Here is a 25148-nt window from a genome sequence, read left to right on the forward strand (position 1 = left end):
GATGAGTTTTATTAGTAGTAAAAATAATTGAATCCTTAAGAAGAATTTTATTACTCGTAAAAATAATTGAATTTATGCAATAATTTGTATTTTTTCGAAAATTAAATTTTTTTCTAGTGTTTTTAACTAAAATTCTTCTATAAATGCATTATTTTTAATAATTTTTGAAAAAGTTCTTTGAGAATTTTTCAATTCTTTTGTTTACTATTCAATTTTAAAAAATTTCAATTATTTGGAAATTCTTCAATTAAATATATACAGTCGAACCTCGATAACTGAGAATCCAAGGGACCGAAAAAATTTTCTCACTTATAGAGGTTTCTCAGTAAGACAGGTTTTCACTTACGAAGGTCGAATAGCGGATTGTCTTACTTACTGAGGTTATTGCACTGATAGAGGCATTGTAAGGGTTTTGTTAATTAAAGTTTTACTTTTACGAAATAAAAAATTCCTTTTAATTATTTATTTAACAAATTTAATAAAAATTGTTATTAATTGTTATTAAGCTTTAGGAAAAAAGTCTGTTATTACTGTTTGTTTTTTAGTTGTGCAATTCTTAACATGATGTTCAAGTTCATAAATTTTGTCAAAAACTGATTCATTAATATTCGTCGAAAATTCAAAAAATCTGTGAATTGTCTCTAATGCACTTAAAACTTCTTGTTGTTTTGGAATGGAAACTTCTGCGATGGTTGAATTCTCGACTTCTTCACAATCATCATCATCAAAATTGTTGTTACAATTTGCAATAATGTCATCGTCTGTCAGCTCTTCTGCAATAGGCATGTTGTCGTCAACTCGTACAAAATCCTCAAATGTTATAACATTTGTTTCGTCAGCCACAAGTGTGTTCCATTCTTCGTTGCTAGGAACAGTTTCAACGAGACTTTCTTCTGGTCCATATCCCTCTTCATTCCAAAAACCAGCTTTTTTAAAGCAATTTTTTATGGTCACATCGGTGATGGCAAACCACGCTTTTCGAGCAAATCTCATAGCATGAAGTACATTTATGTCCTGGTTACTATTCTCCTCGATACATTTTAAAGCATGTTTGACTACTTGTGTTCGGTAATGGCGTTTAAAAGCGTGGATAATACCCTGATCCAACGGTTGCAATTGGCTGGTAGTATTAGCGGGCAAAAGAACGAGTTTTACGTTGTTGAATTCTGGCAAATTCGTGTGGGCAGTGCAGTTGTCTACAAAGAGAAGAATTTTTGTTTTTTCATTTTTCATTTTTTTGTCAACTTTTTGTAGCCATTCCGTAAATATTTGCCTCGTCATCCAAGCTTTTCTGTTACTTTGATACTCAACGGGTAGAGTATTTACACCTGTATAAAGAAATTACAAATTGTTAAATAATCAATTCATTTACAGATAATAATACGGACCCTAATATTTAGACCACTTTACATATAAATAAATAATTTACCTTTAAAACATCGAGGTTTTTTTGATTTTCCAATTAAGAGAAGAGGCAATTTTTTTGTCCCTGTCATATTGGCACAATGGAGAACAGTAAGGCGATCTTTACTTTGTTTTCCTCCTTTGCAATCTTGTCCTTTAAACGTAAATGTTTTATCCGGAAGGCACTTGAAAAATAATCCGGTCTCGTCTGCGTTGTAGATGTTGTCTGGGTTATATTCTTTTAAAAGAGTTGGCAAATATTCAATCCAATGATCGCATACATTCTGATCGACAGATTTACTTTCCCCAACAATTTTTTTAAAAACTACAGAATGTCGTTTTTTAAAATTATCTAACCAACCATTACTTGCTCTAAATTCCTGAACTCCTAGTTTTTTGGCAAAATCTAGAGCCTTTCCTTTTAACAAGGGCCCATCCAAAGGGATATTTTTATCTAAAGTTTGTTTAATCCACTCCACAAGGCAATTTTCCAGATCATGAAATTCAACTAACCGTTTTCTTTTCATATTTCCACGACCTTCAAAACACTGCGATTTTATAGAGTCTTTTTCTTTTAATATTCTATAGAAAGTGGCAGTTGATAGACTAAATTCACTTTCTATTACACTTCGTTTTTTTCCACTTTCAATCTCTTTTATAATTTTTAGTTTTTCACTTAATGAAAAAGATTTAAGTTTACTCTTTGACATTTTGAATATTAAAAATAAACTATGTGATTCGCAAGCGCTTCTTGTCACAGTCGTTTTGAAACTAAATTTAAATTTGTCTGATAGGTATAATTGTATTTTGAAGAAAGACCCTTTGTTAATATGAAAATAAGCAGTAATTAAAATTAATTTTAATTACTGCCTATTTTCATATTGACCTTTAGAAAATTATAATATAGAAAAGATTCTCAGTTATAGAGGTTTGAAAAGCGCGCTTCTCTCAGTTACAGAGGTTTTATCAAGAAAAATGATTCTCAGTTACAAATTCGCACTTATGGAGGTTTTTGCATGTAAAAATGACGGGACCTGAAAATTCCTCTCACTTAGAGAGGTTTCTCAGTTAGACAAGTCTCAGTTAGCGAGGTTCGACTGTATTAGGAAATAAAAACTTGAAATAACTTTTAAAAAAAAATTCAATGGAACATTTTCAAAAGAATTTATTCTATAGAATTGTTTGTTAAAAATGAGAAAAAATTAAGAATTTTAATGTTTTTAATTTGAAATCTTTTGAAAATTCAATTATTTCTAAAAATCCACGTCATAATGATTTTAATATTTGATTATAATCTAAAATTTTAACTGAAATTCATTTTTAAAACAATTTTTATTAGTAAATTCTACGAGAATTCAATTATTTAAATACAGAAATAAATAATTGATTAATGTTTCTTAAAATTATATTCTCTTAAAAAATATTATCAACAAATTTTTAAATAATTAAATTGTTTAGACGAATTTTAATAAAATTTTTAAGAATAATTACATTTTTCGAGGAAACAGATTAAAATTACATTAAAAATAATTGAAATTATGCTATGAGTTTTATTATTTGTGAAAATAATTGAATCCTAAAAGAATTTTATTATTTACGAAAATAATTGAATCCCTGTAAAAATATTATTATTTATGCAAATAATTGAATTATTGCGAAGAAATTTATAAAAAATTTGTAAATAATTGAATTCCTGTAAAAATTTTTATTATTTATAAAAATAATTGAATGTTTGCGTAGAATTTTATTCAAATTTTTTTTTAGTATAATGGAATTCTTTTGGAAAATTTTATTAAAATACTAGATATTGAAAATCATTGAATTTGAGAAAACTTTGGAAAATACCGTAAGTGAGGCTAAATTCGCTCATGTAGGGTAAATTCGCTCAACCGATGTCTCTTTTTAAAATTCGATTAACATACTTTTTAGACAGAAATATTTAAGATTTACAATTGTTTTGGTTAATATAAATGGTAAACTTTAATTTAAAATTTATTTGCAGCAAATTCATTGGTAACTTTCAGTAGAAATTATATTTAAAACACAAGTGAATAATTTTCATATTGAACAAGTAGTATGAAAAAGTAGGAAATAAAGCTTTACTTTTAGCTTTTTTTTTTTTATTACATTTCCTGTATCTCCAACATGATTTTCATAAAGCACAAAAATTAAAGCAATAAACAGATTCTGCAAAAAATCAATTTAAAAAAAATTCAAATTTGTTGTGTAAATTCGCTCAGGAAATAAGTCTACAAAAAAGATGTTTGGGCCTGGATATTTTAAGTATGTTAATTACTATAATTTATAATTCGATTTTTTTAAATAATAGTACTCTTATAACTGAAAATTAAACGATTTAAAACGGTTTAAGCACTAAACTGTCAAACTTAACCTTGTTTTTTATGGTTATGAGTACGTTTGATTGAATGATTGAATCTAATTACTTATTGATAAAACAATATTAAATATTTATTCCAATAACTTTGTATATTGTTCTTAATTTTTTTCTTTATTGATTCTAAAGAATATTTAGTTTCATTTTTGTAGATTAATGGTGAGCGAATTTACCCATCATTTAAAGGTAAAGTCGCTCACAAAAAAACGGCTTATAAATAATTTTCTGCAACATATTTTAATTTCTTTATGCAGTAATAGGAAAGATAAAGGGTTAAAGATTATATATTTTCAGTGCCAATGTTTATTTTCATCGTTTCCCGAAGTTATTTAAAAAAGAATTGAAAAATTGAGCGAATTTAGCCTCACTTACGGTAATTGAAATTTTGCCAAGAATTTGATTAAAATTTTGGAAAATAATTAAATATCAAAGAAGAATTTTATTATTTATGAATTTTAATTTAATTTTAATTTTAATTTTAATTTTAATTTTAATTTTAATTTCAATTTTAATTTTAATTTTAATTTTAATTTTAATTTTAATTTTAATTTTAATTTTAATTTTAATTTTAATTTTTATTTTAATTTAATTTTAATTGAAATTTTGACAAGAATTTTTTAAAATTTTCGAACACAATTGAATTTTTGCGAAGAATTTGATTACTTTTAAAAATAATTGAATTTTTCTGCAATCATTTGTAATTTCTCTAAAATTCTTCAAATTATATCGTAACAATGGTAGTAGTGACACAAATAAAAATTTTAATTCTATGGAGATATGAACGCAAGACATATATTTCGCATCACAATTTTCAACTTTTGATCAACTTTTGATCTGATCCACATTTTTGGTATCAATTCGTCGCAATTTGATACTTTTAAGTTAACAGTGATATTTAAACACTACTTTGACGACTGCGGCTAAAATTTAAAAATACCAAAACATAAATTCAAATGCCGGGAAAATTCTATTTTCACACGAATTTCAATTTATCCTAAAATAGTATTTTTCCCATACTGTACTATATATTTTATTCACAGGGAAAACTATGAAGAAATAAATATAGAACACGTAAAATGTTCCATTTGAGTTTTATCTGGTAATATATGTATAGCAGCGTCTCTTATCTGTTTTCTAAAGTTTAAAAGGAACATTTCTCAATATTTTAATTTGAAAATTACGCTTTAGAATAGAGTGAAACTTGATAAACGACAGCAGCCTTTTTCAAAAGCACATACATACATACATACATACATACGTATATAAATTATAATTTTACATCTAGGAAAGTGTAAAAGACAGAGCAGGGCGTTGGTCCGTCTTAAACGTCTTGACACACGGGTACATTTGTAAATGATAGGAGAAATCTTTTCAATACATATTTGTGGACTTTCTCACATGAAGCGCATTAATTCACATTATCGTGCCGCATTAACGCGTTTTGAGATAAAATCATGACATCTCTTAGATGGGTGATTCTGTATGATATAAAAGATATCTGTGGTCCATATAGGTGGTAAAAGTCTTTTTTTAAAGCCCAAGAAAACATTGTCTACTAACAATTTTTGTTTCTTTACATTGCACTATAAGAAAGGGAGTTAAATTTTAAATCATATAAAAATCATTAAAAATTCTGTAAAAAATCGTACTTTTTTGAAGTTGAAACAAAAGGAGTAAAATTTGGAGAATTAAACTTTATTCCTGTACATTATCTCTTTTACTGTTAACTTACAAATATCAAATTGCAACAAATTGATACCAAAAATATGGATCACATCAAAAATTGATCTAAACGTTTTGTGTCAATTTAAATACTTTGAAGAAAAATGCGATTCATTAAATGTAATTTTTAATAACTCCCTTTTTTACAATTTATTATTCAGTTCTTTCATTTTGTAATATTTGGAAAAAAGGATTTTTTAATTTCAAAAAGAGATTTAGTTTCAGAAAAGCAATTTTTCAAATTGGTTTATTGGAAAGGGGCCGTTCAAAAAATACGTAACGCTTTAGGGGGGAGGGGGGGTCAAGCTATTTGTTACGGTCAGCAGAAAAAATGGCGCTAATGTATACAACATTGCGTTACATGGGGGGAGGGGGGTCTAAATTTTCGAAAAATAGCGTTACGTATTTTTTGAACGGCCCCAAAGATTTACTTTGTTTCTTAAATGCATCTTCATTTAATCAAACTTTTCCGTTAATTTATATATTTTTTTATCTTTTTTCGTAGTCTACAATTTTTTAAAATTATAAAATCAAAATTTTGGTTAAAACACTACTTTTGATTTAAAATTCCATGAATTTTACTGTATCCTATGAGTAAATTTTAGTAAAAGTTATTCCAATTTACTTCATCATTGATAAAATTTCTTTGAAAAATATTAAAATTTACTGTTACAAATTTTTTATTTACAGAATAACTTTTATTATTTCCAAAAAAAATTTGTTTATAAAAATTAGAAATCTTTACTCCAAAAGTATATTAAAATTTACTTTGGGAACATTTTTTAATAACAAATCGTTTTAATTACAAAAATTTTGATACAATCATTCACTATGGAAACAATCTCGTAAAAAAAGTAAAATTTGCCATTAAAAATCGTTACTTTCAGCTCTCTAAATTTAAATATAGTAAAAATGTTTATAAATTTGAATTAGTGAGTGACTTTTTGCTTTTAAATTAGTAAAATTTACTAAAAAATAGTAATTTTTACTAATAAAAATAGTAATTTCGACTAATTGATTAGTAAAATTTACTAATTCAAAAGCAAAACGCCATTAACTTATTCAAATTAGTAAAAAATTTTACTAATTTAATTTGAGAGTGAGAATTAATTTTATAACATCCAATCTTGTAAAAAATAAAATAGTAAAATATACTTTCAACAATGTAAAATTTATTCTGGAAATACTACAAGTTGACAAAAATTCCAAAAAGTTAGATTTTCACTTTGTATGTATAATAAAAGTTATTTGATATTTATTTTATTTATTGATGTTTTTTATCTTTTTCTATAGTTTGAAATTTTTCAAAAATTTAAATCAAAATTTTTATTAAAATTTTTAATTTTATAAATTTTACAATGTCCGAAGTAAATTTCAGTAAAAACTGGTAAAATTTACTATTAAAAATTTGTTTCCAGAATAACTTTTGCTATTTTCAAAGAAAATTTCATTACAAAAATTAGATACATTTACTCCAGAACTATTAAAATTTACTCTAGAATTAATAATTTTCAATAACAATTACTACGTTGGAGAAAAATTTTAAAAATTCTTATGGAAAAAGTACAATTTTCTACTAAAAATTGTTATTTTTAGAATAAATTTTATACAATATCCTAAGTAAATTTTAATAAATTAATATTAGTAAAATATACTTTTAGTAAAATTTATTCTGGAAATAGTACAAGTTGACAAAAATTCTAAACAGTTTGGATTTTACTTTATAAGTAGTAAAAGTTATATTTTTGTTACGTACCTTGTATAATAATATTTTTAAATTTAAAAACTCTGAGAAAGTAGTATAATTTTAAGTTTTAAAAAACTGAAATTTTTCCAAAGTTTTATGCAAAAAGTAGAACTTTTTCTCTTCAAAATAACTAAAATATTTTCTTGTTTACAAAAAAATGGCAAGTTTTGTTAGTTTTTCTTTGTAAAAAGAAAAAAAAAGGCGGGTGTTTTTGGTGGACCTCATAAATTGAAGGGGTTAAATTGGGGTCTTGGGGAAAAAGAGTAACAAAAAGCCAATTAGCTAAAAAGGAGGACTAACAGTCGAGTTAAAATTGTCCCCATAAGTTTTATGCTCATTTCCATGCTTTCACTTTTCACGCCTAATAAATTGTCTTTAATTTTCTCATTATAAAATCAATAATAATTTATCCACTTTTAAAATAGTTTTCCCTCCAGTAAAATGAATTTTAATTTCTATATTTCTTTGAATTTGCCAAAGAAGAAAAAATGAAGACGAAGAAAAAGCAAAAAAAGCTTTAACAAATGCCTGAAGGAGCAATTGAAATATCTTTTTTTTACACTCTGTATTCCCTCTCTCATATCTTTCAAGTATACGCAATTTGCATACAGGATTTAAATTCTATGCACAAGCAATTCCACTTGACTTATTTGTCAGGAATGCACCTGCTGCTTTATGTGCGTTCAACTACTGGCATGAGGGACTTGGCAAAAATTTTTGCGCGAAAAAAAAAACACAGAAACAGAAATGAAGAAACACAGAAAAGAAAAACAGTTGCAGGTATACATAGAGGCCTTTTATTATACTATTGATTCTTGAACGCGGCGCGCGAGTTCGAAATAATGTTTTTACTGTAAGATAATAAATCGAAGGTGCTTTGTACGCGTGAATAGATGTGGATTTCCCGCAGTCACGTGTGAAAGTAACTTAGGAATCCAGCCAGTCCCCTGACCTTTGATGTTGATTTTGTTGGCACACGGTGCATGTCGTCTGTGAACTGTATATATATATACAATATACATATATAATGCCGATGGCTTGTCGCCACTTTGCGAGCTTAGAGAGGCCGAGACCTTCCTCCCAATGCAATGTGGGAGTTTAATCGGCACACTGACCAAGTGACGGACATTGCTTCGCGAGACAGTGCATTGTCTCCCGGTGAAATTCTCACTTAACAAAACAACAACTATACACGCACTAAAAGTCCTTGTGCAATTTCCGTAAAGATATCTTAATTTTGATAGGGGGGTATAATGGGGTCAAACAGTGGACTTTCTTTCAAAAAAACATTCATTTCCACTTAAAAAAATAAATACTAAATTAACCAAAGAAAATATACAAATGAGAAGTTTCTAATTGCTTTTATCACCACTCAACAGTGAATATTAAATAATCACTTAAAATTGTTTCTCGCTTATTTCGATCCAAAAGAAATTCTTTACATAAAATTTGTGTTTATTTCAGTGTGTACGTTTTAGAAAAGTGTTAAAATTTTAATTGTAAATCTGACAAAATTTAATTATTTTTAGATGCATCTCTAATTTCTTTCTTTCTACGTTTTGAACGGTTTTGAAATTTATTCAAAAAACTTGGAACTAAAATTTTTCAATAAAATTATTCGAAACTCAATTTCTTAGTAAATAAATACAGTGGAACCTTGATTATCTGAACTAATTGGAACAGGACTGGTTTAGATAACCGAAAGTTCGGATAATAGAAATTGAAAATATTTTTATTTATAATTGTGGATAAATTATGATTTTCAAGTTATTTTACACAGTTCAATGACATTTATCTCCTTTTTGGGATATTTACAATAAAACTTAGAAGATGGTCAATAAAATTGCTTTATTTTTGTATCCATAAATGTAAAAAATTATATTTTGGGTTAGGGGAGCGTGGGGTAATGAGAGCTTGCGGGTAATGGGAGCTTTTAAATTTCACGTACTTAAAAGCCTTCAAATTCGCTGTAATGTCTAGAAAATCTTCTACAACCTTTGTTTATATCATTCCAAAACAAACGATCACATTCTTGACAAATTTTTAGTAAAAACAAGGGAAAATGTATTTTTTGAGTTTTCGTTGTAAAATGCAAAATATTTCTAAACATCACCATAAGTAGTTAAAATCGTATTATTTAGTTCTGTTTTTTCATTATATTATAGGTGAATATGTGTGGATATGTATACTTGTATAAAAATCAAGATAATAATAAAATTTGTTTATGTTTTTATTTTTTTATTCAAATTTTGTGCTGTAAAAATTCTGTGGGGTAATGGGAGAATTAGTGTCAGCCCAAAGAATTTTCTTTACTATGTTACGGCTTTCGTTATTTTTTTGAAAATTGTAAAAGATATCACCTTATGAACAAACTTTTAATTAAAAAATAATTTTTGGTGGAAAAAATGAAAAATTTAATTTTTTTTCAAAAATTTTGTATTAAATTATAATTTAGGAAAAAATTTATTCTGAGTCTAAAGTTTTGGCTTCATTGTAAGTATTAACACTTTTTTCTATTAGAAAACAAAAAATATTCCTAAAAAATAAAAATTTTTTAAATTTCAAGTGAAAGCTCCCAATACCCCACAAATTGGGTGATGGCAAAAAATGTATTTTTTTTTGAAAATTTTTTTTTTTCAATTTATTTTCTCTTTTTAAGTTTATAATTAAACATAATTAAAGATAAATAACGAAATGAGTAGAAAATGACGAAAACAATGTATTATTATAAAGATAAGTTGGTTTTTTTTTAAATTTTCCTTAAGGGGCTCCAATTCCCCCACGCTCCCCTAAAGTTGGTAAAAAAATTCTCATAATGAAAATTCGGATAAAATGATTTACAGTCCAGATAAAAGAGAGTTCGGATAATAGAGGTTGGGACAATCGAGGTTCCACTGTATCTAAATATTATTCATTATTACAGAGTAATTCAAATTTTCAAAAATTCCATTTTAAGGTGGTTCATCTAACAGAATGCAGACCTCTAGAAAAATAATATTGAATTTTTGCAATCATTTGTAACTTCTCCAAAATGCAGATTTTTTAGTGTTTTTAACTAAAATACTTCTATAAATCCATTATTTTTTGAAATAGTACAATTTTTCAAAAATCTAATTTCTTTAAAATTTCTAATTTAATTAATTCAAAATTGAAGTTTTATAAAGTTTCAAACTGTTGAAATTCATCTATTTATGAATGAAGTTATTTAATTAAAAATTATTATCAGAAGTAAAAAAAATTGAAGGTTTTGTGGTAATTTCATAGTTTATAAGACAAACAAAAAAACACAAAAATTCAGAATTTTCTTATGAATTCTAAAAATTTAATTTTTTCCAGTACTTTGTTTTTTGAAAAAAATTAGCCATAATATCTTAAAATTGAATCATTTTTAAAAAATTCTTTATAGAGATATAAATAATAAAAAATTTGGATCATATTCAAATTGAATAAACAAATAAATTTGGTATGTTTTAAATTTTTTCCGGAAACTTAATATTTCTTATTCTAGCAAATATTGTTAATAATAAAATTTTATTGTTTGAAATGTTAATTGATTTTGTTTAAAGGCTGCATTTCTTTACTCTCTAAATTTGAATTAGTTAAAAGTAACTAATTAGTAGTAAAATCGTTGCAGACTTTTTACTTTAGCAATTAGTAAAAAAAAACTAATCATTAGAGAAAAATTACTAATTATTAGTATAGAACATTAGTAATTATTAGTAAATAAATAACTACAAAATTAGTCGAATTTTACTAAATGAATTAGTTACTAAAAAATTCGTTATTTTGACCTAACCTGATAGTAAATTTAACTGATAATTAGTTATTAGTAACTATTTTATTAGTAAAATGACATTTTATTATCAAATTAGTTTTTTCTTAACTAATTCAAATTTAGAGAGCGAACATCATTAAAACCTTCTGAAATTTAATGATTTGTCAACTAAAATTCTTCCCTAAATCAATCCATTTCATTTTTTAGAAAATTCTACAAGAATTTAATTATCATAAAACTAATTCACTAGAAATGCGTCTAAAATTCAAAAATAGTTGTCAGAAATAAGAAAATTAAAAATGTTGTTTTGTGCCTGCAGGAGAATTAGTAATTCTCTACAAATTCTTTTTTTGTTTACCATAATTGTTCTGTGAACCTACACACTAGAATATTACCCTCTAAATATAAATGTGTAAATTTATAATTAGTCATTTCCTTTTTGCTACGAAGTATTTTACTATAATTCAAATGGTTTCTCCAAGAATTAAAGAGAAAATTTTTTACACAAAGAGCATCAAAAAGAAAATCTAATTCAACGACAAAGCAAATAAACAGATTATCCAAACACGTTTTTAACAAGATTTCAATTCTTTCTTCACAATTTTCTGAAGAATTTCTTTTGTCACGTTTGTGTGGTTTGTTTGCGGTTACATATTGATATATTCACGGTCTCTTCTCTCGATTATCCCTTTGAATTGATTTCCTAACGATCAGTGGCAAATAATTTTACTAAAAAGAAAAAATTCCCTTTTTCAAAGAAAAAAAATCTAATATAAATTCTCAATATTGAAATTCCAATAAAATACCAATTTTTTTATTTTCCCTTCACGTCCTACATTACCAATATTTCGAATTTTAGTTCTATCAATATTCAATTCTAAAAAATTGTAAATTTAGATTTCTTATTATCAACAAATACTTAAAATTTACAATTAAAAGTATAATTACTTCAAGAAGAATAATTCAATTTTACATTTGTAAAAATGATGTAAAATTACTCAACCTTAAATATTTGGAATTAAATAGCTCTCGAGGATATAAAATACAAAAAAGCCGCAGTTATATAACGATTAGAATTTCCTAGACAAAAATGCAATAGAGTCATTATAAAAAAAAAGCAAGTACTAATTGGAACTTAGTATCTATAATAGGAGTGAAAGCTTTCATATAAATATATATATTCAAGCTTGTTAGAAATTTCTGAATTTTTTCTCAAAAATAAAATTAAGATCTTGATGAGATTAAGATTTGGAAAGTATATGCGCATAACTTGATTATAAATATTATTTTTTTTATAATTGATTAATTAAAATTTTTCTTGGCAGGATGATGAACCGCCGGAAATCACCTACTGTGTTGTGGAGCAGACGGGCACACTCACGCTTCAAGCGATGACACCAACTTTGCCAATGCCAGCCGAAGAGGAATTGAACAAGATGTTTTTGGAGCTTGTTGATGAACTGGACCTAACCCAAGCAAACAGACAAGCCGTACTTGCACTTCCGGCAAATAAGAAGTGGCAGATCTACTGTTCCAGAAAGAGTAACGGCACCCTTGAAAACGGAGGAATGCGAACCACTGACCTCAGCGGTGATCCCGAAGATTACATCGAAAGAGTCAGAATTATAGCGAGTGTAAGTCATTGCAATTGAAATACTGATTTAATTAGAATTCATCAGTTGGACGTCTATTTATTTTGTAATTAGCTATGCTGTTTATGGCTAAAAGGAGCTTTGCTAAAAGTATATATTGACTAATTGTGCTATACAAATTGCTCTATGAACAAAATGCCAATGCCGCAAATTATACAGAAACTGCAGATTTTTATTATTTTTTTTAATAAAATAATTTACAAAAATTGTTGGGAGTAGAAAACGTCAAATTTAGTACAATCATCAAATAGGACATAAAGCTGAAACTGGCACCCAGTTGTCAGCACCTAATTAATTTTGGAAATTAAATATTTTTAATGAAGCTGCAACTTCCAACTAGCTAACAGGACCTACTTAATTTTTCAAAATTTTATGTTGTTTTTAAACAAAAAAATATTTACTCTAAAATTTTATTTCTAAAATTAAGTAGTTGCTGATAACTGGGGCCAGTTTCAGCTTTATATTTAGGATAATCCCAAAATAATTTTCCAAACAATTACATTTCTAGTGATAATAACTAGCAAATTAAAAAATTATTTAATTTATTTTAATTAATAAATAAAAAAATTAATTAATTAATAGATAAATCAATTAATTACAGGGTTGCCACAAAAATTTAATTTTGTTTTTCTCTGATTTCCAGACAAAAATTGACTTTTTTCCTAAAAATCTTTCAGATATTCAAAGATTTTAATTTGGACCCTTTTCACAATTCAATTATACAATACGATGAGTTTTATTATTTATGAAAGTAATTAAACTCCTAAAAAGAATTTTAATTTATTATTTTGGAAAAATATTGAATTCCTATAAAAAAAACTATGATTTATGAAAATAAATGAAAACCTATGAAAATTTTATTATTTATAAAAATAATTGAATGTTTGAGTAGAATTTCATTTACATTTTCTTTAAGTAATTAAATTCTTTTTGGAAATTTTATTAAAATAGTAGATTTTAAAAATAATTGAATTTCGAAGAAGAATTTTATTATTTATAAAAATAATTGAAATTTTGACCAGAATTTTTTTAAATTTTGTAAAATAATTGAAAGTTGGGGAAGAATTTAATATATTTAAATTAAATTCCTAAAAAGAGTTTTATTATTTTGGAAAATAATTGAATCACTGTGAAAAAAATTTATGATTTATGAAAATAAATGAATTCCAATGAAAATTTTATTATTTATAAAAATACTTGAATGTTTGAGTAGAATGTCATTAAAATTTTTATTTATTATTTTATTAAAATAGTAGATTTTAAAAATAATTGAATTTCGGAAAAGAATTTTATTATTTATAAAAATAATTGAAATTTTCACCAGAATTTTTTTAAATTTTGGAAAATAATTGAAGAAAGATAATTGAAATTTTGATGAGAATTTAAAAGAATTTTTGTACCTAATCGAATTTCTACGAAGAATTTTATTACTTTTGAAAAAAATTGAATTTCTGCAATCATTTGTGACTTCTTCAAAATTTAACTAATTTCAAAAGAATTTAAATTATTATAATTTTTTAAAAATCTAAGTTTTTTAAAATTTATTAGCAAATTTATTCAAAATTGGAATTTTATAAAATGATTTAGAATAAATTTAATAATTAGATGCACTAAATAATTTAGAAGGAATAATTTTATGATAATTTTTCAAGAATTAAGTTATTTAAAAAGAAATTATTGTCAGGAATAGAGAAAATTGAATGTTTTGTATTAGAATTCCTGGTAATTTCATAGTTTATGAAGCAATCAAAAAAGAGACAAAAATTCAGAATTTTCTTATGAATTCTAAAAATTAAATTTTTTTCCAGTGCTTTTAATAAAAATTTCCAACTTTACCTGACTTCCCTAACCTGTGGCAACCCTAAATTAATTAACTTATTAATAATAGATGGGTAGAAAATATTCATATTTCTACAATTAATTCTTGGAAGCATCTCTGAATTGGTAGCAATTGTGAAAAATTTATTTTTTATATATATAAGGCCAGTACACTATAGAAACTGTAAAATTTTTTATTGTTTCTTAAATTTTAAATTAAAAGAAATTCTAAAGTTTGAAAACATTTATTTTTCTATAATTAAATGCTAAGATATTCTTTAAGACAATTGTTTACTGAGAATTCTAATTATTTTATCGAGAATATAGTGTAGAAAAAGCAAATATCAAGCGATAATTATTCGGCTGAATTAAAATCGAAATTATAAAGAATTAAATAATAAGTTTAAGAAAATTTTCATTGTTCACTGATTCAATTTATTTTTTCACAGGCACCATTTCCAGAGGAAGGCGAAGAAATTTCAAATCAAATGCGACAAGTGGAAGCCCTAAAAACTGCCCTGAGAACTCAACCTCACAGTTTTGTTCTTAGATTCATAGAATTAGATGGTTTAAATTCACTCTTACAAGTTTTGGGAACAATGGACCCGGAAGCTGGAAACAGTAATCTTCATACTAGCGTAATAGGATGTCTAAAAGCCTTGATGAACAACTCGGTAAGGAGAAAAAATATCTTTGCAAATTTTGAATTTTCAAGAAATTCTTTCACCATTTTTTTTTAAATTTAATTCATTGTAAATTTAATAATTACCAAAAAACTTATAAAATTTCTCTCATTTCAGAATGGAAGAGCACACGTTTTAGCTCATCCAACAGCCATCAATACAATTTCCCAGTCGCTGGCGACTGAAAATATCAAGACAAAAATTGCAGTTCTCGAAATTCTCGGCGCTGTTTGTCTCGTACCTGGTGGTCATCGAAAAGTTCTCGAGGCAATGCTTCATTTTCAACAATATCACTCGGAGAGGGCAAGATTTCAAAGTATTATCAACGATTTGGACAAGAATTTTGGAATCTATAAAGATAATTTATCGCTGAAAACGGCAATAATGTCGTTTATCAATGCAGTGCTGAATTATGGTCCGGGACAAGTGACCTTAGAATTTCGATTACATCTAAGATACGAATTGCTGATGCTGGGAATTCAGCCAATTATTGAAAAACTTAGAAAATATGAAAATGAAACACTAGATAGGCATTTAGATTTTTTTGAAATGGTGAGAAATGAAGATGAAAAAGAATTGGCGAGAAAATTTGAAAAGGAGCATCTTGATACAAAAAGTGCCACTGCCATGTTTGATCTCTTGAGACGAAAATTGAGTCACACTGCTGCTTATCCTCATCTATTGAGTTTATTGGAGCATTGTATTCTACTACCTTGTGAGTATTTCAAAAATTGAATTATAGAAACTTGAATGAATTTTATTAATGCCGAGCGAAACTTGTTCAAACGTGTGCAATTGCGCACTCGTCTGTACTTGTCGTGTCGCTTCAACTTTCAATACAATTAAATAAAATATTATTAAATACACACTTATAAAAAACTCTAATAAAACTCTAATAAAAATTTGTATCTACTTTCAGTGGACTATGGTTCCTATCCACAGCATTGGCTCCTATTCGACAGAATAGTACAACAAATTGTTCTTCAATCGGAAGGAAGCGAAGCGGGTACCACGAGAAATCCCGATGTGGCCCCAATTGAAATTAACGTTAAGGAAATCGTTCACCTTCTCGCTAAAGAAGAGGAACTTGTCGCAGCACGAAAAAAAGCTGAGGAATTGGAGCGAGAAAATTCCGAAATGTCTTCAAGACTCGCGAAAAAAGAGCAGGAACTAGATATCAGAACACAGGAAAAAGTTAGTCTTTTAATTACTTTTTCCATTTTTACTTAAATCTATTTCTTTCAATTTCAATTTACTAAAAATTACCAATTTTTATTTTTTATACAATTTTTTTTTTAATTTCCCACAGTCAACATCAAATCATATATTCGTTAAAAAATTAGAATTAGAATTAGATTAACATTTTTTGTAATTGCATAAACAATTTCAAATGGATAAAAATTGTAAGAAATTGTAATGATGAAATTGAAGAAAATTTTAAATTATTAATAAGAAAGAAAGAAGGGTGAAAAATAAATATTTCTATTTAATTGTCTTCTATAGGAAGATATGGAGGCGAGTTTAGCGAGAGTTAAAGAGCGCCTAGAGAAGGAGACGTCAATGCATATCGAGACAAAGCAGAGAATTTCAGAATTACAGGATAGCATGGAAGCACTTTCGCGTCAAGTGAATAACGAAAAGTCTGAGAGGAAACGTCTGGAGCAGTTAGTCGCTTCCGGAAGTCTACCAGATGATGCCAAAGCAACAATAAAAATAGTCGAGGACGAAGTAATTCAAAAGGTTGAGGCGAAACCAACTCCACCCCCACCGCCTCCACCTCCTTTGGCACCACCACCTCCACCTTGTTTAATGCCCGCGGCACCTCCTCCAATGAAGGTACGAAATTCACCCTATTTTCTCTTCTAGTTCATTCAAATTTATTTATTTCTTTTTATTATATAGTAAAGATAATTAATTATTTAATACAATTATTATTATTACAGACCTCGGTAATAGTAATAATTACTACTATTAACTATTACAGACTTCGAGACGCAAAAAAGTCACGTTAATCGATTAAAAATTCAAAAAAAGACGAAAAAGTTGTTTATTTAAATCAGTGTTGTCACAAAAATTTTATTTTGTATTTCTCTGACTTTTCACTGATTTTCAAATTCAATTACTCAAAACTTGAGTAATTTTTTTAAAGAAATATTTAAGTACTTCTTATTTGTTTTTCCACAGGAAATAAAATTTTTTTAAATTTCAATTTAAAACTTTCTGAAATTTAAAAATTTTTAAAAATTGCAACTAGAATCCTTCCAAAATTATATTATTTATTATCATTATTGACTAAACTTCATCTCTAAATCAATTATTTTTAATAATTTTCCAAAAATTCTTCAAGAATTTAATTATTTAAATTCAAAAATTCATTTTTTTTATAATAATTGTAATTGTCCATATTTTTTTTAAGTTATTATAATATTTTCCAAAAATTATAATAAAAAAACTCTTAAAATTAATTTTTTAAAAATATTTTTAAAAAATTTTTGAAAGACAATATTTTTTCAAATATATACAATTAAAAAATTTCCAATCAATTGAAATTTGGTAAAATCTTTTAAAAGTAATTAAATTTTTTGAAAATATAAAAAAAAATCAAATTTTTGAAGAATTTTAATTATAAAAACGAACTTGATTTCTACAAAATTTTAATGAGTTTAAAAAAATAAATTTAACAAAATTTTAATATACTTTTTCAAAGATCTTCAAAAATCTTCAAAACTAATTAATTTTTTAATGAATTTTAATTAGAAATTTTGAACATTGATTGTTTTCTCCAAAATTTTAAAACTGATTCTAAAGAACTGTAATGTTATTATTCTTTGTATGTATTTCAAATTTCAAAAATATGTAATTGACAATATTGAAAATAATAGAATTTTAAAAAATTTAGAAAGAAAAAACTTCTAAGAATTACTTTTTTTTAAAATATTTTTATTTAATTTTTATTAATTTTCATTTATAAATTTACACTTTAAGATTTTTAATTAAAATTTTTGAGAATTCAATTATTTTCAAAATTTGCAATTCAAATTCTTCAAAACTTGATTTTCAAAAATTGTACTACAGTCAACTCTCGATAATTCACCTTTCGATGAATTGAATTTTCTTTAAATTGATTTTACTTTTTGGTTCATTAAAGAAATTTTGATACAGTTGACTCTCGATAAATTAAAGTTCAAAAGGAATAGAAAAAATTTTAATTATCAAGAGTTTTATTTATGGAATGTTTTAAGTATCAAAATTTCTTCAAGGAACCAGAAAGTAAATTCAATTTAAAAAAAAATTCAACTTATTGAAAGGTGAATTATCGAGAGTTGACTGTATTCTGTTGCAATATTTGGAAGAAAAGTCAAAAAAGTCTCAATTTTTGAAAATATGTCGAAAAGAGTCGCATTTTTTAAAAATAGTCGTAAAAAGTCGCTATATCCGAGGCCTGTTATAATTATATTATTTACTATGATGAATTAATTTATTAATTATTTATTTCTTTTCTTCAGGTGGGAATTGTCAAAAATGTTCCCCAACCCAGTAATCCTCTCAAGTCTTTTAATTGGTCCAAAATACCGGAGCAAAAATTACAGGGAACTATTTGGTCCGAATTAGATGATTCAAAACTCTATAATATCATGGATTTGGAATCGATTGATAAAATTTTCTGCGCATATCAAAAGAATGGTGTATCAACTGAGGGTTCCATTGAAGATTTACGAAATCTTGGGAAAAATAAAAAGACAATGTCAGTTATTGACTCGCGAAGAGCGCAAAATTGCACAATTCTATTGTCTAAATTGAAAATGTCTGATAACGAAATTACAAGGACCATTTTATCAATGGATCAGCAGAATATTTTGCATATTGATATGGTTGAACAATTGTTAAAATACATTCCATCGTCTGAAGAGGCTGCTCTTTTGGATATGAACCAAAAAGAACTGCAGAGCAGAGCCGATTGCTTCCTTTACCAAATATCAAAGTGAGTATCGTCAATTTGAAAAAATTATTATCCGAACTATTTTATTAATTGTATTTATTAATATTGTATTATTAATTAATATAATATACTAATATTTATATAATATACTAGACTGAAAAAAATTTATTCGATTCAAATACTGAAATTGATTCAAATACATTTTATTTGATTTAAATACAAAGTTTTTTAATTTAAGTAAATATTTATTTGACAAAAGACAAGTAATCGGTTATTTGAATCAAATTTTTTTCAGTTTAGTATATTATATAAATATTAGTATATTATATTAACAACTATAGAACATTTTCAATGTACATTAATAATAATTACTTCGCCTTCGGATATTGATTCTTGAATTAATAATACTTAAATTTCTGAATTTAAATCGAAAAGCTAATTTTCTCTAATTTATCCGATCAGAGTTCCACATTACGAGCAAAGGCTAAGATCGTTGCATTACAAAAAGAAGTTCTCCGCCAGCATATCGGAATTGACGCCAAGAATGCGAGCTGTACTTGAAGCGAGTCGACAAGTTGCAAGATCCCGGAGGCTGAGGAAAATCTTGGAACTCGTTTTGGCTTTAGGAAATTATGTAAATCGCGGAAATGCCCGAGGAAACGCTTGTGGCTTCAGATTATCTTCCTTGAATAGATTAGTTGATACTAAATCATCGTGTTCTAAAGGGACAACTCTACTTCACTATCTAGTACAAATGTTGGAGACCAGATTTAGAGAGGTATTGGATATCGAGGAAGATATGCCCCATGTGAGGACCGCTGCCCGTGTGAGCATGGCCGATCTTCAACGAGAAGTAGCTAATTTGAAAAATGGCTTGCAAGACGTACAGCGAGAAATTGGTGAATATTTATTTTATTTGCGAAAAGAAAAGGACTTTTTATAAGTTTAACATAAAAATAGTAACAATCTTGCCAAAAACTAGATGATTAATAATATTTGTAATATTATAAATTTGTCATATTGATAATATTTATAATATTTATAATTATATAATAGCCGATTAATCTTAGAAAAAACTAGATATATTGTGAATAATTTTCAAAAAGGATGACGCAAGATTTGAATTAGTTTTGGCTTCCAGTAGATTTTTTTTAACTTTTAGGATTTTTATGTTCTTGTACAAAATGTGAAGAACTACAAAATCCAAAAGTTAAAAAAAAGAATCTACTGGGACCCAAAACGAATTCAAACTTTTGCTTCGTCCTTTTACAAAATTTTTAATACTAAAAAAACAATGAGGAATGAATATTTACAAACTTTTATAAATTTGAAAAAGTCAAATTATTCTGTTTGTCATATTTAAGCATTACAAATTGTAAATAAATACTTTTATTTTAGAATTTCATCGCGGTCAATCACAAGTACTCCAGGGAGACATGTTTTTACCAGCAATGCGCGATTTTCAAGCTCAAGCTACCTGCAGACTTGCAGAAGCTGAGGATTTGTTCCAAGACATGAAAACAAGAGTAAGAAGACAAATTCCTTTTAAAATATTTTATTACTTGAATTTTATAGTCAAATATTTAAAAAATAATTCACTTTCTATGCAGAATTTATATTTTAATTTAATTTAAAAAATGTTAATAATTCTTATTAACTAGCAAATGTTACGCGGTATTTCGTTTATTATTATTTTCAAATTAAAAAATTTTATATTTTCAAATATAAACATCAGTTTTTGAATAATTTCAGATTCAAAATTTTTAAAAGTTCACTTAATAACAAATTAATTATTATTGTTTATTAATTTCAAAAAATTTAATAACATCTTTTGCAAGAATCCAATTATTCTCCTAAATAATAACATTCTTTGGAAGAATTCAATTATTTTTATAAATAGTAAAATTAATACTTTGCAGGAATTCAATTATTATCAAAACAATAACAAAATTTCACTAAAGGATTCAATTATTTTTAAAAATTTCTAATGAAATTTTTCGTAGAAATTTAATTATTTTCAAAACAATTTTAATAAAATTCTTCGCAAGAATTAAACTATTTTTATAAATAATAATAATAGTCTTCTCAAGGAATTTAATTATTTTAAATAGCATTTAAATAAAATTGTCGAACGGGTTCAATTATTTTTAAAAATTGTAATAAAATTCAATTATTATTCTCAAAAGTTTTGATAAAATTCTTTGTAAATTTAAATTATCTTCAAAACTTTCAATTAAATTTATAAAAATACTCCATTATTTTCAAAAAATTCTTCGAAGCTATTCAATTATTTTCAAAAACGTAATTTTCTAACTTTATCACTCGGTAGTCTTAATTATAAATAAAACTTTAATCAAATTCTTGCCAAGAATTAAATTTCTTTCAAAAATTTTAATAAAATTCTTTGGAAGAATTCAATTATTTTCATAAATAATAAAATTCTAAGCGACAATTCAATTATTTTCAATACAATTTTAATAAAATTTTTCGAAATAAAAACAGTCCAAACTGTGTAAATTTTATACACTAAAAAAAAATTTATTTGATTCAAATAACCGATTAATTGACTATTATCAATTAAATATTTACTTGAAGCAAATAATATTTATTGGAGTCAATTAAATTGTATTTGCTTCAAATACTGAAATTATTGGTTCAAATACAATTTAATTGACTCCAGTAAATATTATTTATTTCAAGTAAATATTGAATTGAGTCAATTAATCGTTTATTTGTATCAAATAAATTTTTTTTCAGTGATAATTGATTTGATAATTTTTATTTCAAAATTAATTAAAATTAAAATCTCTTAATGATTTTATATAAAATTAAGTAATTAAAATCATAATAAATAAAAGGATCTAAATAATTATTAGAGCCGTTATTAAATTCAGTTTCTAAATTTATGTGATGAAGTTCGCAACGTTTATAATCAACGATTGGAAGAAAAAATACTTTTTACCCAAAAAACTTCTTTATTTATAAAATTTTCTATTTTAAGTTGTTGATCAGAAAATATTGTAAATAATTTTTTATACAAAAATTTAAGTGGAAAAATATTTTTTCTTCTTAATCATTGATTAAAAAAATTGAGAACTTCGCTGTTTTTTAAATTTTATAAATTCTATAACAATTTCAAAATTCAAAATTTTCTAAAATTCTAAAAAATTCACAGATACGAATAAATAAATAAAAATAAAAGAAAAAATAAGAAAATAGTTTGTCATTTATAATTAATTTAATTAATTCTTTTTATAGTTTGATAGAGCTGTGAGACTCTTTGGTGAAGATTCAGCCGGAGTACAACCTGACGAGTTTTTCGGAATTTTCGAAAATTTCCTACAAGCCTTGGCCGAGGCTAGACAAGATGTAGAAAATATGCGAAAAAAAGTAGAAGAAGATGAGCGAAGGTCAAAACAAGAACAAGAGGTATGTTTTCTATTTAATGAATAAAGAGAACAGAAAAGAAAAAACCGTTTTTTTAATTATTTCAAAATATACTAATTGTGCTATATTTTTCAGCTAAAAAAACGCACTATGGAACGAAAAAATTCACGAGAAGGAATTCTAAATAGTATTTCTATCAATAAGAAGAACGAAGCAAATACAAATGGCCAAAACGATAATAAAGGAGAATTTGACGATTTGATATCGGCACTACGAACGGGTGATGTTTTTGGTGAAGATATCGCGAAATTCAAAAGATCGAAGCGTCGACCTGTTACACCGAGTAGTCAAGAAGTACGTAGACATAGTGCCCATAGAGAAGATTCACGAGAAAGGCACTAAAAACACCAATTTAACACGAACATATTTTTCGTTTCATCATTTTTTTTATAGTGTTTGAATCTCATATTGAATTACAATTAACAGTGATAATACATTTGTAGTTTACATTTAATTATCGAATTGAAATTTCAATTCCGTTTATTTCATGTATGAAATGGAAAAAATCATTCTTAGGGAGAAAAAAAGATTCCAATTTTGAAAAAAAGTGAAATGAACTTCTAGTGCCAAGATAAAGGTTGAAATTCTTTTTTTTTATTGAGGTGGAAATACCTGTTGATATTTCGGAACTATTCCATAGGCTGTTAAAGAGTAGATGAACTTGTATTTTCATTTTCTGTTTGTAAAGAAAATGAATCGAGCACAAAATGAAAAAAACGAGTTTATAAAATATAGTTGTTAAGCAAAAGACGTATCACATTGAATTTAAAAAGAAAAAAAAAGCTTTGGACTGAATTTAATATTGAAAGAATATTAAGAAGCGGAAAGATAAAGTAGATGAAGAAAATAAAAAAAAATATTAGAGATCGAGTGAATGTTGAATGACTCTGCGACTAAACGAATGTATTGTAGAGAAAATGCGAACTCTAGTTATTGCTCGTAAATTTTAGATTTATGTATAGAAAAAAACATTTAAGAAATAATTCGTATTGTTTTTACAAGAGAGAAAAATTATAAATTCGTGGGAACAAGAGAGACTATACAATTAAAAAAACACAATTCAAATTAGTGAGAATTTTTCTCCAAATCGAGAATTCAATCACGTGATAATTTAATTTTTGTATATATAGTCATTATGTACCTTTATACAATATCAGTAAGAAACTACGCAAAATTCATTTAAAATCTATTCATCATTTAAATATTTTGAAAATTAAGAATAGTTTTACGTTCAGAAAAATTGCTATTGACAAAAAAAACAATAGGTACAAAACTAAAAAAAAATTGTCTTGATGATAATGAAGAATAATTTGTCGCGATAAAAAAAACCAACATTCGAATAATTGATTCCTATATCAATTTAGTTATATAATTGTTATTTGATAGCGAAAGTTCAACAGAAACAAATAATCAAAAATGGCCTATAATTGATATTTTTAACAATTGATACAATTGTCAATTTAAGTCTGATTTTGTATTCTTTTATACGCGGGGTTGGTGTATAAAATTTGAAAACTGAGACTTCTTGCAGAATTATTATAATACAAATTTCCGAAATTTTTATCATTATATATATATATTATAAATATAGGTGTAGAGAGACTTCTATAATCACTGTAAAGAAGTCCATGTTTTGTATTTAAAGTTTTGTACTTTTGTAAATATTCGATATATTTATATAGTTACGTCATTCTGATAAATTCTTTAATTGGAATGTATAATCGATTAATATATTCCTGAACAATTGCTATCATATGTATAATTAATATATAAAAAATATATGTACGACAAATCAAAATGTATTTTTTAATTCTGATCCCTAATTATCAAAATAATTTCTTTATATTCAATTATCAATTCTTTAAAGAACTGGAAATTTCCAGAAAATAATTTTAATTTACTGTCAAAGTTTATAGCGAAAATCTATTCGATTGCGACAACAGGGTTGCCACAAAAAATTAATTTTGTTTTTCCTTGACTTTTCCCTGATTTCTAGACAAAATTTTGACTTTTTCCCTGACCCTAAAGAATAATCTCATTCATTCTAAAAATGCTTAGACACTAAAAAAAAACATTCTATTTACTTATGAATTTCTTTAGTTGAATTTCTTTAATTTTAATTAAAATTATTCTAAAACATCAATAAAGTCTTTTTTTAACAAATATTTAATAATTATTATACCATAGAAATTAAGATTTTCAACAAATTTCAAATTCAAACCTTTATAAAATTCAACAACTTATAAGACTATTATTAATTCGTTGCAGGAATTCAATTATTTTTACAAGTAATAAAATTCTTCGCAGAAATTCAATTATTTAAAAAATGTAATAAAATTCGCTTTAAGAATTAAATTATTTTCATAAATAATCAATTTCCTTACAGGATTTCAATTATTTAAAAGAAATTTAATAAAATTCGTTGTAAGAATTTAATCATTTTCATAAATAATAAAATTCTTGAAACAGAATTACGATTATTTTTAATACAGTTTTAAATAAATTCCTCGGAAAATGTAATTATTTTGAAAATTTTTCTGCAAGAATTAAATTACATTTCACAAA

General features: G+C 25.5%; 2 protein-coding genes across 4 annotated transcripts in view; one reads left to right on the plus strand and one right to left on the minus strand.

Moving 5' to 3' along the window:
• LOC122501553 (disheveled-associated activator of morphogenesis 1) overlaps window positions 1-24381 on the plus strand; it is a 155907-nt gene extending 131526 nt beyond the window's left edge. For all 3 annotated transcript variants that reach the window (XM_043611102.1, XM_043611103.1, XM_043611101.1), the window contains exons 3-12: window positions 12369-12677; window positions 14963-15187; window positions 15314-15911; window positions 16116-16390; window positions 16700-17032; window positions 18703-19178; window positions 19599-20035; window positions 20535-20662; window positions 22395-22565; window positions 22659-24381. In XM_043611102.1, the coding sequence (XP_043467037.1) occupies window positions 12369-12677; window positions 14963-15187; window positions 15314-15911; window positions 16116-16390; window positions 16700-17032; window positions 18703-19178; window positions 19599-20035; window positions 20535-20662; window positions 22395-22565; window positions 22659-22925 (3219 nt within the window). In that variant the 3' untranslated portion in view covers window positions 22926-24381. The remainder of the gene's footprint in view (window positions 1-12368; window positions 12678-14962; window positions 15188-15313; window positions 15912-16115; window positions 16391-16699; window positions 17033-18702; window positions 19179-19598; window positions 20036-20534; window positions 20663-22394; window positions 22566-22658) is intronic.
• LOC122501554 (tigger transposable element-derived protein 4-like) lies at window positions 449-2490 on the minus strand. Its single transcript, XM_043611104.1, has 2 exons — window positions 1430-2490; window positions 449-1328 (listed from the first exon to the last, which is right to left on the minus strand). Exons 1-2 carry the CDS (start codon window positions 2112-2114, stop codon window positions 502-504), a joined length of 1512 nt encoding a protein of 503 aa, XP_043467039.1. The 5' UTR covers window positions 2115-2490; the 3' UTR covers window positions 449-501.
• Window positions 24382-25148: the final 767 nt, after the last annotated feature.

The sequence above is a fragment of the Leptopilina heterotoma genome, unplaced genomic scaffold (genome assembly GCF_015476425.1).
Source record: "Leptopilina heterotoma isolate Lh14 unplaced genomic scaffold, ASM1547642v1 Lhet_211, whole genome shotgun sequence".
In the NCBI taxonomy this organism is placed as follows: domain Eukaryota; kingdom Metazoa; phylum Arthropoda; class Insecta; order Hymenoptera; family Figitidae; genus Leptopilina; species Leptopilina heterotoma.